At 40.5% G+C, this 11,851-nt stretch overlaps 1 protein-coding gene across 2 annotated transcripts; it reads right to left on the bottom strand.

The window, feature by feature from the left end:
• Window positions 1-1,773: 1,773 nt before the first annotated feature.
• Window positions 1,774-11,539, bottom strand: TRAT1 (T cell receptor associated transmembrane adaptor 1). Of its 2 annotated transcripts, XM_079974458.1 has the most exons (7): window positions 10,813-11,539; window positions 10,276-10,379; window positions 7,174-7,290; window positions 5,026-5,062; window positions 4,490-4,563; window positions 3,982-4,040; window positions 1,774-2,639 (listed from the first exon to the last, which is right to left on the bottom strand). In XM_079974458.1, exons 3-7 carry the CDS (start codon window positions 7,286-7,288, stop codon window positions 2,376-2,378), a joined length of 549 nt encoding a protein of 182 aa, XP_079830584.1. In that variant the 5' UTR covers window positions 7,289-7,290; window positions 10,276-10,379; window positions 10,813-11,539; the 3' UTR covers window positions 1,774-2,375. The 2 variants fall into 2 exon arrangements, with proteins under 2 accessions (XP_079830584.1, XP_079830583.1); XM_079974457.1 differs by lacking the exon at window positions 10,276-10,379.
• Window positions 11,540-11,851: the final 312 nt, after the last annotated feature.

Raw genomic sequence — 11,851 nt, 5'->3', positions numbered from 1 at the left:
AATCTGGCACTAGTGGTTATTATGAACTACAAATAGGGAATTCTTGGATTCATAGCTTACCTTTAGGAATGAGTATGTTTATTGATCTTAGTGCCTTAGCTATCACAGCTTTCCCTCGATAATACTGAATAAATTATTCTAGCCTATTTTACAGAGAATACATTGGACATTTGAGGAACGCCTTATAAACAGTAAGCTGTATTCAATACATAAGAGCATATAATGGCACATACCAGTGCCTTGGGGCAGCAGTATATTACAATGATGATATGGCAGCTTGCCGTCAGATATATCTATACTTCTATCATTTAAGATGCCTTTGAAAATTTCTACTGTGGGACTTAGTGAAATGTGTGTTGACCTGGCATTCTTTTAGATAAAATCCTAGAGACTTTTTCAGACAGGGCTTTGATGAAAGGTAGCACTATATGATTGCTATTTATTTATGAATGTATGTATGTATTTATTTATTTACAGACATACAAATGGCTAGTTTCTCCTGCTGTTTGAAAGTTGCACTTCACTCCCACATTAAAAAATAAATTAAAATGCCTGGCTGTAGTTTTTACAGTGCATCCAGTTGAGTGCAGACTTATCCTGAACTACTTATTGAGACACGCTTGGCAGCACAGAAATTTGGCATGCTAAGGGCTGCCAGATGGCCTGGCAAATATATACTAGCATTTGTGCAGTTCTACAGATCAAGCATGAATTAACAACAATGTTAACTTCTTAATTTACTTGATTAGGTCATTAGGTGAGGATAACTTTGAATAAACATTTTGGCAAAGGGGAAAAAATTAGAGCAAATGTCATCTCCAAATATTTACCATTAAACTAACAAAAGATGTCTCGGCATATAAAAGGCTAGTAGAAGATGTGTCAGGTCATCAAGGCTACAATTAGACACAATCCTAAATCAACCAGCCTTTTTTCCCAACAGCCTGCACTTAAATGCCACTCACCAATTTCAATAGGATTAAATTTGCTTAACTGCAACTCTTTTTTTCAGTACCAGACTTAAAAAATCTTTTTAAAATTTATTACCCGGTACAGTCTTAGACCAAGCTAAGTGAGTATATCTGGGGAATAATAAGGAATAGATTATAAAACAGACAACAGTGTAAAAAGACAGTAGTCATAATTCAAATACCTAGAAGAATGTCAAATTCTTCCTTGGAGATTTATTTTTACACCTCATTTACCCCTTTCTTTCCAGACAATTGAATTCAGATGCACAAGACATTACACACTCGTTGAGCAATGGGGATCGGCTCTAGCAGTACTTATCAGCAGGAAACAAAACATATGTGGACATTAAATCTGCTCGTTGTACAAGTGTTAATTAGATGAACCAAAGCTGTTAACATTATTTGCTAATTAGCCCTTAATATCGCACCGTTTTACTAGACACACAATATGCATGGTGTTACTAAATGTACAATGTGGCAAATCCTAAATGCATAATGGATGGGCAAGGTTTATGTTGAAAAGTTAGCAACACTTTAGTCTTTCAGGTACAAGACCTAAGGCAGGCATAGGCAAACTCTAGCCCTCCAGATGTTTGGGGCTACAATTCCCATCATCCCTGACCACTGGTCCTGTTAGCTAGGGATGATGAGAATTGTAGTCCCAAACATCTGGACGGCCGGAGTTTGCCTATGCCTGACCTAAGGGCTTCCTTTTATGGACTAGTGCTCTAGCTACATAGCTATGTGCCCTGGTTTGTACATACTGTTTCAGAGCTGACCCCATTCCCATAAACGTGTATGAGGGGAGAAAATGAATTTCCTGTGTGAATCAGGCTTATCTACATAAGCATCCTGTCAGACGGAGTTTCAGTTCAGTCAAGTCTCCCATTAAGAAGTTGATGTGATCTAGCAGTCCAACAGTTTTCCGGGTCATGTGGCCAGCATGACTAAACCACTTCTGGCACATGGAGGACTGACGAGTGCCAGAGTGTATGGAAACGCCGTTTACCTTCCCTTCGCAGTGGTACCTATTTATCTACTTGCACCAGTGTGCTTTCAAACTGCTTGGGGCAGGAGGTGGGACAGAGCAACGGGAGCTCAACCCGTCGCGGGGATTCAAACTGCCGACCTTCCGATCAGCAAGCCTAAGAGGCTCAGTGGTTTAGACCATAGCGCCACCCTGTCCCCCCGTATATATATACACACACAGAGAGAGAGAGTATATTATTTCTCAGTTGACCATCTACTTGGCAATGGACCCTGCTAGGCCAAGGTCAGATAAATGTAGAGATATTACTGAACAAACATCCTTCCTATTCAGCTAATTTTTAAGCTACCCGGTATCAACCCACTTGTTCAGTTGTTTTCCAAGTATTTTATCAGCTTGGCTGGGCCAAATTCCTACTAAAAATTGGCATCATTCTTAGTGTGAATTAAGCCAAATAGTCCGTGAGGATCCTCATGAGTTGGATCCTCAGACAGTTTATTCTCAGCGTTCAGTTGTTCACTGTTGAGGTAAATGCAGGAGTCTGAGGGCAAGTTGCTGCTTCTGGTGAGTTGGTCTTCATCCACTTCCAATGTAGGATATTTCTTTTTTCGAGGGTTTTTATGTTTCCTCCTGACACTGTGATCCAAGGAAGCATAGCACATCTGACGCTCGGTTGTCTGCTACAAGAAGGCAAAGAATAAGTAATTCATATTAGTCATGGAGTTGTAGTTATTTTTAAAAGAACCTATAAGGCTGCAGTATATGGGGTTTATTACATTAGTTTAACAGATAATAAGGCCAACGCTTCTGTCCCCTTTTCTAACTTTCACACTGAGCACACCTGTTCTGTGACCAACATGTTGTCATTCACACTTGTCATTCCTCCATACCATTCCTTTCCCTCTGCTTTCTGCCATTCTTCTAGGCTTTACCTAGAATGGATTTCTGTGCCGAAACACTGGCACACTTTCTCGTGAGGCAAAAGGGGGGAAAGGTACACACCTTGCAATGGGCAGGTAGCATAGTGCATGCCAATATGCCACCTCATGGCTCGTCACATGAGTGGTTGTGGCATAAACATGTGAAAAGGGCTGGGAAATCACCGCATAAAACCCCCAGGTTAAGGGGGCTGCAAATGGATTTCTCCAGAATCACCCTAAGCAGAAATGAGCGGTAAACTTGCTCTATACTCCATTAGTTTCTCAGAAGTGGCTTGTGTGAAAGCTCAAATATAATGCGCAAAATAAAAGTGAGGGAAATGTAAAGAAAACAGAATAAACTAGTGTGAATGAAGCCATTGTTTATTTGTCTTACTCTTAGGTTTGCAACAGTTTAAAAAACAACAACCTACTTTGTATAGTGCCATGCACACTGATGTGCTTAATAACTGTTTATAAAGACTTTAAGTGTAAACGCAATACAGTGGTACCTCGGGTTAAGTACTTAATTTGTTCCGGAGGTCCGTTCTTAACCTGAAACTGTTCTTAACCTGAAGCACCACTTTATCTAATGGGGCCTCCCGCTGCTGCTGCACCACCGGAGCACGATTTATTTTCTCATCCTGAAGCAAAGTTCTTAACCTGAGGTATTATTTCTGGGTTAGCGGAGTGTGTAACCTGAAGTGTATGTAACCTGAAGCGTATGTAACCCGAGGTACCACTGTAACTGTGGAGTATAAGGAGAAAATGTATTGGGGTTATTCAGTGAATTTTGCAGAAGCACTAGCAGAAGACGACTTGAAGTGCAGCACCTTAAAGACATCTGGGTTAGGTGCAAATAGTGGGCCTTAGAAAGACTGGAAAGAGCTTTGTGCAAACGTAAAGACTGGTTTGCAGGGAGAGGAAGTTACTTTTATTAAATAACATTCTTCCTGGAGGTTAGAAGAGACCTTCTGCTAGTAGAAGGGCACCAAGCTGACAACTGAAGAGTATCAGAACATACAATTCTGGCATTTACATTCACACAAACGGCTCCAATGCAAAATGTCAACCTTCTCTAGAAAGCGAGTCTCCATAGTAATACCTGTAGTTCATTGGCAGATGTGTGAGGGTGGGCATTCATTTGTTCATAGCAGCTTTCATCTGGAGATTGTATGAAACAGAACATTTTTTTAAAAAAAGAGTTGAGTAATGCTACCAATGATTTAAATATCCTGCGCTGAGCTGTAGCAAATTAATTAGAATCTGCAATATGGCCGTCATAAAATATGAAAATACATTTAGAATATTCCCTGGGCTGTTAAAATAATATGATAGAGATGTGTCCAGTTACCAGCATTTAATTTCTGGGGGGGGGGGGAGCTTTTAAAATATTCAAATCTAAATGTATCTGTATATATTGTATACGACTGTACCTTTGAACATTGTACCCAGCTACGTTGTATTCAGCTGTGCTAAATGTACTTAGACTGCAATAGTCTGTTCCTTTTCAATAAAAATAAATAAATATTCAAATATTTGCTTACTCTCACAATAAATGCTTTGACATACTATCCTAAGTGCAGGAGGCAGACGTCTTAAGCACAACTTACTTAGTATGTCTTGATGGTGATGATGATTCAGGTTGTCATAAACAGGGCATTCTTCAGTATAGAACTCACCAGAGCTGCGAAAGAAATTATAGCTATATTGTACGCCACGATGCAAGAGAGTGTGGTTGTGCTACAGCTGATAGAGTTCTGTTTGGCAATCACGAGGAGGTGATTGCCTTTTTGGTGGTGGTGCCCAGTCTATGGAACCACTCCCCGCCCCCCACTAAATTGGACAAGCAGCAACATTAAGGTCCTTTTGTCACATTAAACATTCCATGCTTTCACGCTTTTGCTAATGCTTCATTTTCAGTAGGTTGGCTATTGATGTTAACCCTGGACAAGGTTTCAGCTGCATTTTATATGTGACAGTTTTAATGCCAATCTTGCATTTTTAAAGTTGTTCGCAGTCATGTGAATGATGTGAAAAGCCGTACAGAAATGTCTTAAATAAATATTTGTATTTATATGTAATCAAGATAACCTTCCATACCAGCCCAATCACTTTTCACCCATAAAAAAAGAAACATTTGCCATACCTTGGGTCGTATTGCTGGTAGTCTTCATATATTTTATCTGGAAAATATTTTGAGCAAATCAGGAAATCATTTCACACCATTTAACTCATCTTCTATAAAGCTGTTTTATTATTTTAAATCTTTCCTGACTTACACCTTTCGGGTCAGTAATTAGGCACAGCAGCCTGATTTTAACAGCTCACGTTTAGATGTTATTCCCTTAATAAGTTCATTTAATCCATATTTTTGTACATTTTCTTGTGTCTAAGCAACTCTGCAGTAAAAGTGTGCAAGAGAAAAGCTTTCTCAAAACCTTTAAGATCCCAAATAAGTGATCAAAATGTATAGTAAAACCTGAACTGAGGATATCTAGTATGTGCAAAGTAACTTAATAAAAATTAACCCAATTGTCATTGGTTGAACTCTCCCACAGGCGACCAGCTAGACTCCACCATCCCTCTTATTTGAATGCGTACAAAAATAAAATAGTTTCCTACAATTTACGAAACATGTTTTTCCAGCCTGTCTTGCCTGCAGAATTTACCTTTTCTCATTTACAGTGTCAGGAGCGCAGCTCTTAGTGATCATGTTCAGATTAATTTCAGACTAATTCCAGACTTCTACTTCCACACAGGAAGCAGACTTAGGTAAAAAAGGGTAAAGGACTCCTGGACAGTTAAGTCCAGTCAAAGGCGACTATAGAGTTGCAGTGCTCATCTGGCTTTCAGGCCAAGGGAGCCAGTGTTTGTACAAACACAGCTTTCTGGGTCATGTGGCCAGCATGACTAAACCGCTTCTGGCGCAACGGAAAACTGTGACAGAAACCAGAACACACAGAAACGCTGTTTACCTTCCAGCCACAGCAGTACCTATTTACCGTATCTACTTGCACTGACATGCTTTCGAACTGCTAGGTTGGCAGTAGCTGGGACAGAGCAACAGGAGCTCACCCCATTGCGGAGATTCGAACCGAGGACCTTCCAGTTGGCAAGCCCAAGAGGCTCAGTGGTTTAGACCACAGCGCTACCCGCTCCCCTTCCACACAGGAAGCAGACTTACACAGAGAGAAGAATATGGGTCCCTAAAGCCCAGTATTGTCTTCAGAGTCGGCTATGATTGGCAACAACAAAGTCTCACTTACACACCCAATATCACAGAGTGACTTAAAATACAGCAAAGTCATAAAACTGTAGAGTTGGAAGGGACCAAGAGGATCATCTAGTCCAACCGCCCTGAAGATTAAATTTGTTACTTTCTGCATACAAAGCATGTGTTCTAGCCCTGAGCTCTCAATACTCCTCACATTATTGAAAACTTACTGTGGCATTTTTAACGTGTATTCTTTTTGTATATGAATTACAAACTGATCAATCTAAACACAGATGACATTTACGGTACTTAAGAAAAAATAGCATTTAACTTTGCTCAAATCTAGCCTAATTCCTTGGCACTGAAAGGAAATGCTGAATAAATATTTGTGATTTTATGTAACACTGGTACTCTCCCCATTATTATATTGGATAACTGAAGCTTTGGTCGCATTAGTGAGGAAACCATTTTACAGAGTTCTAGTAACTATTTTATTTATTTTACGAGATTTATATATGCTTGATTGTTGTAAAGCCTCAAAGTGAGATATAAAAAGAATAATACAATGGGGGGGGACAGTTAAAACCAACTAAAAATATTTAAAACATAATTAAAATGAATGATAAGCTATAAACCAGATTAGACACATCTCAGCATTCTACATGTCTAGCTATGTTTTTCCTGAACCAAAAAAGGTTTTTAGCAGGCACCAAAAAGAGTACAGAGAAGTCACCTGCCTGATATCAATAGGCAGGAAGTTCGAAAGTGTGAGTGTTGCCACAACAGATCAACTTTATGCAAATGTTGAACAAGCATCATAAAGTGGTTGAGAGAATATATATGGGGGTCAGGCGATCTCACAAGTAAACTGGTCCCAAGCTGCTAAGGAAATTATATACTACTAATAACACCTTGAACTTGGCTTGGTTGCAAATCAGCAAACCAACACAGGTCTCTGAGCAAAGGGATTATATGCTCTCAGGATATCACTCCCGTTAGCAATCATACGACAGCATTTTGCACCAACTTCTGGATGAAGCACAAGGATCTCATAAGCCAAAAAAATCTACTGCCTCTTACTTTTCCTTTTCTTTTCCTTCAAGTAGTACGATACATTCTTCGCCAAGGAAATAAGCATAATTGTCGTTACAAAACCAAGAGGTACCCAGCAAGGGATACATTGAAAACAGTCCATTTCTATAATAAAAAAAAAATTTACACATATTAAAAATAAAGCAATATTTACATACACACACACATCATAATTATTGTGACTTTCTATATCGGATCAGATTGTTACAATCAATGTTTGATGTTTTATTATGTTTTTATATGTGTTGGAAGCCACTCAGAGTGGCTTGGGCAACCAGGAGGAGGATTGAAAATAAACACCTCTCCCTGCCCCATCGATGTGGTCTGTCCATCTATGTCCCCCATCCCCACCCCATTCTGGTCTTTGTACCTATAATTGTGGGATGTGCTATAAACTTTATAACCTCTTACCACTGGAAATCCTGTTCAACAGCACATTCAGTCGCCATGCCCACCCTGGCTTCTGAGGTTTTTACAGGCCCTGACCACACCCTTTCATGTTTATTTTCATGAGCGTTAAAGGTGCTCTATTTTTAGAAGAAAAAAAGAAGGTGTGGGTAGGCCATGGCTCATTATGCACTCGAGTCAAGACCAACTTTGGTCTTTGTGCAATGCAACTACAGAATAGTGGAATGCACAGAGCCCTCTTGTTCTCTTTTCAAGGTACTTCCCTTGGGGAAAGAACAACACATCTTTGCTGCATAATTGTCTCACTTGCAGGACATAGGAGGAAGGAGTTGGTCCATCTATCTCAGGACTATCTACCCTGGATGGAAGTGGTGCGTCCATCTTTCCTAGGCTACCTGGAGATGTCAGGGCTTGAACCTGCAGCCTTCGGCATGCAAAGCATCAGTTAGACCACTGAGCTACAGGCAGAGGGCTGGGGGTAGGATCTCTAGCAGAAAAATGGCACAGGCTGAAAGGGTTGGGGAGAAAATCCTCTCCCCTGTGCAGTGCACAGGTCTTAAGTCTTCCACTTTCGTTTCCAGTCTCTCTTGCCCCCATTTTGTACAACAAATCCAGGAACAAAATGAAAGAAACGAACAGCCATTTTCAGACCAAGCTTCCCTTGAATGTCTATGTTTTCAGACACATACTGCTTAGCAGGGCCAGTTGGTGCTCATTGGAGCTGGCAGGGCTGCTACAAAGTCATGGGGTGTGGCCAATGAAGACTCTGAAATAGGGCCATTTGTTCTGATTTTCTCTCCATTTTCCTCCCTTGCACAGACAGTGTGGATACTTGCAGATCTACAAATACTCAGCACCTAACTAAATTGAAAATTGTCTGTCATTGGTACAGAAGGGGCTCATCCTGACATGGTTGTTTCTCTGCTGGGAAACAAGGTGTGCAGCCTCCACCTGTTCTGGTTCTCTCCCTTTGCAAAGAAGCAGCAGATACTTAAACACTGCACTTTTATCAGTACTTAGCACTTAGGTGTCTTAAATTGGTTCAGAAGGGCTCCCTGAGGTCTCAGTTGTAAGCTCCACTGAATTCCATAGGGATTGCTCCCTGAGAAGTATGTGGAGTACAGAACTGAAACCTGAATTAATTAGTATCTCTGCCTGTTCTTGTTTGGTGTCAATTTCCAAGTGAGCAGCTATGTTAACCTGTTGCAGCAGGAATGGAAATATTTTTTGTGGCACCTTAAAGTTTAATGAATTGGTTATGACATACAGTTTTGTGGAACAGAGTCCACGTCATGAGATGCATGAAGAGTTAACCTAAGCTGGCAGGCACATATAGGTTATGTAAGCAATGAGGTCAAAGGGAAATAAAATGCAAAATATACCGCGATTTTGTGAGGATGCCGTAGGGCTTGAATAGGCCTGAAGAGATATTTAGACCAGCATGTTATGGAAGCTGTAATTAACAATATGTCTATTATATCTGACATAATGCTGTTGATCCTGTAGAACAAGTGCAGATCAGGTGTTTACATACAAAACCCACAATAACTTGTGTCCAGGAAAACTTGAGGGCCTATTGAGTGAGCCCTTTTAATCCAGCGTGATTGCTGAGAACATATGGAGGAAGGTTTGTTATTTGTTCCCCATGTAGTAGCCTAGCTGGCTTCAACAAGAAGTCAGGTATTTAGTTTATGTATACACTGCCCAGTTTAAAATGCAGCTAGGCTATTCTTTTTCTCATTTTGGAAGAAAACTGGTTTGGTGCTTTTTTTCCAAACAAGAACTTGCTGGAACTCAGGTCCGGCACCTCTCAGGTGGGCACCGTGGCCATTATAAGAGAAACAAGGGAAGCATTCATTGTGAGATCCGGCACCTATTTTTTGTAGAACAATAGCTCTGGGGAAAGCCATCCAAATGCAGAATTTCACAAGAAACCACAGGATAGATATGGCTTCTGTGTGAACAACTGCCTCCAGAACAAACAGTGGGAGCACATTGGATGCAGAAGAAACAGGAGTGTTTCCAGTAGTTTCCACTGGCATCTTTCAAGCAGCTCATGAAAACTTTTCTATGCCTCTACAGCTGGAAGTCAATGGCGCCCACCTGAAAGGTACTGGAACTAAGTTCTGGCTGGAAAAAAAGCCTTGTAGAACCTTATAAAATTAAAACAAATGTGAGCAACTCAAGCTAAATACACTGCTACGTTCAGTATATTGCGTCAGAAACATGTAGCGTGCGAAATTTAGGATTAAGCCTGCTTACACGTTACTGACTTAAAACAGAGAGGTCATATTTTTCTCAATTCAGATTGAAGTTGGATCGGTAGGAAACACATCAAACAGTATTTCATAAAATATGGATTGTGGCATAATGTTGTGTGTACGTGATGTCCCAAACCAGCAGTGGCAGCACACTGGATGTAGTATATATGGAAGTGTGGACATAGCTAAGAGTCATTTAAGCACCTGCTTAAGAAAAAGGCTAGGAGATCCAAGCATCCAGGGACCATAGTCCTTTGAATAAAAAGACTATAGTTTATTTTCTACTCACTGCATACCAGGCAAATGAAAGTAGAATCTGCTTAATACTGCACCTATAATTTTACCTTTACCTAAAAACAAAGAAAACATTTTCTCCAAACTCTCAGCAGTATAAATAAGTTCCTGTAGCAGTGACCCTTACCAAAAGCAAATCCATTAAGGTAGCAATCCTATGCCTACTTAGAAACTCTGTGGGGCTTCCTTCTGTGAGTAAACATGCATACAGTAGTTTCTTCCTGCAAGTTACTGAACAATATAAAATTGGGGTGAACAAAGTAATCACCTTGATGACCTTTTGGGATAGGCTTGAACATCTTAAAAAGGGTCTGAATCTCTTGAAAGGTATCTTTAAATAGCAGTTAATCAGAACACAGTTAATTGGGTTTTTAATATTCAAGCTGCGTGGCTTCAGAGGGTAAAAGGCACAGGATAAAAAGCAGCGGTCCCTTAGATCAGGTAGCAATTATAAAGCACAAACATTAATTGTACCTACCAATATTAATGGAATTGTTCCTCCACCTAATCTGAGATTATCTAAGGTTTATGAAGATGACAATAATAACTAGTCATCAGAATAATTAATGCAAGTGTTGAACCATAAGATTTGTAACCTTCTGCAAAAATAATTAGCCTAAATTAGCATGCCCCAAATTACCAGTAATGAGGAAAAGGTACATACCTTTCAATTTCCTGCTGTTCATAAATTCAGCACTTTCATCCAAATAGGAAACAAAAAAGGTTTCAGAGTTGAGATAACTTTGCAGATTATGTGGGATGCGTTTACTTGGCCCAATTTTGAGTCAATATGGGCACCTGAAGCGCAAGTTTAAATCTTCGTAGATGCAAACAGGAAACAGAGTAGACACCAAGGCTTCTTCTCTAACAACCACGGGACGTGGGCTACGATTCCCCTCTCTTCATTGTTTTCTTAAGAAAAGATAAGATGTGTTCAAGTGATGCATTTGAAGTGTGACAGTGAGAGCCCTCCACCTCCAATTGAAGCACTCTTGAGTGGAGCCTCTGATGAAGGATTCACATAGAACATGCATTGCATTGTGGGGATTCACATTTTTCTGTCATTAAGACAACAATAACACTCATTTAGTGCAGCCTCTCCTAATTTCTGAATCCAATTTCAAATTGTGGATCTTGACAAGCCACGAGGCAGAAATACAGTAAGAGGCTTTTCACATCTGACTGCTCTCATTTCCCACCACCGCGGCGGCATCATTATGATGATGAATGAGTAGAAGGGGGAATGGAAATCGCTCCATATAGTGCAGGATATAGGCAGGGGGGTGGGCATGTTATGCATACACTGCACATGAGACACCCTCTACTCCCTCCCCTGCTTTTGCTGAACAGGTTGGATCAACAAGTGTTTCTTTTCTCCCCCCCCCCACATTCTTCCCTGTCAACAAATGGTTAACAAACGGCAGCCTCTGATTAGCCGTGGTTCCAGGAGGGAAGAGTTTAAAAGGAAAGGATTTGAAAAGAGACAGTTAGTTGTGGGAGTTGAGAGGGTTGGAATTATGGAGGTTGGAGAGGTTGGGAGATAGGTAGGGAGACAGGTTGAGGTATAAAGAGTGAATGGGAGAAAGAGCTGGTTCTGGGAGGGAAACAGCTTCCGCTCTAAGCATATTGTGAAGGACAGAATGTGGTGTCCTGTAGGAGGAATAGACTGGAATTTTACTGGGAGGCAGAGGTTGAGCCAGGAG

This window comes from Podarcis cretensis, assembly GCF_951804945.1.
Source record: "Podarcis cretensis genome assembly, chromosome: 4".
Classification (NCBI taxonomy): Eukaryota; Metazoa; Chordata; class Lepidosauria; order Squamata; family Lacertidae; genus Podarcis; species Podarcis cretensis.
Note: the sequence above shows the minus strand (reverse complement) of the source record. Positions and strands in the feature narration are given on the sequence as shown.

Excerpts from the sequence above, each read along its gene's own strand:
- TRAT1 (XM_079974457.1), bottom strand. The coding sequence starts at position 10,834 with ATGAACAGCAGGAAATTGAAAG. Across the intron at positions 7,291-10,812 it reads GAACAGCAGGAAATTGAAAG|AAATGGACTGTTTTCAATGT; the intron begins GTATGTACCTTT and ends TTTTTATTATAG. Across the intron at positions 4,041-4,489 it reads TCACCATCAAGACATACTAA|ATGAAAGCTGCTATGAACAA; the intron begins GTAAGTTGTGCT and ends TACAATCTCCAG.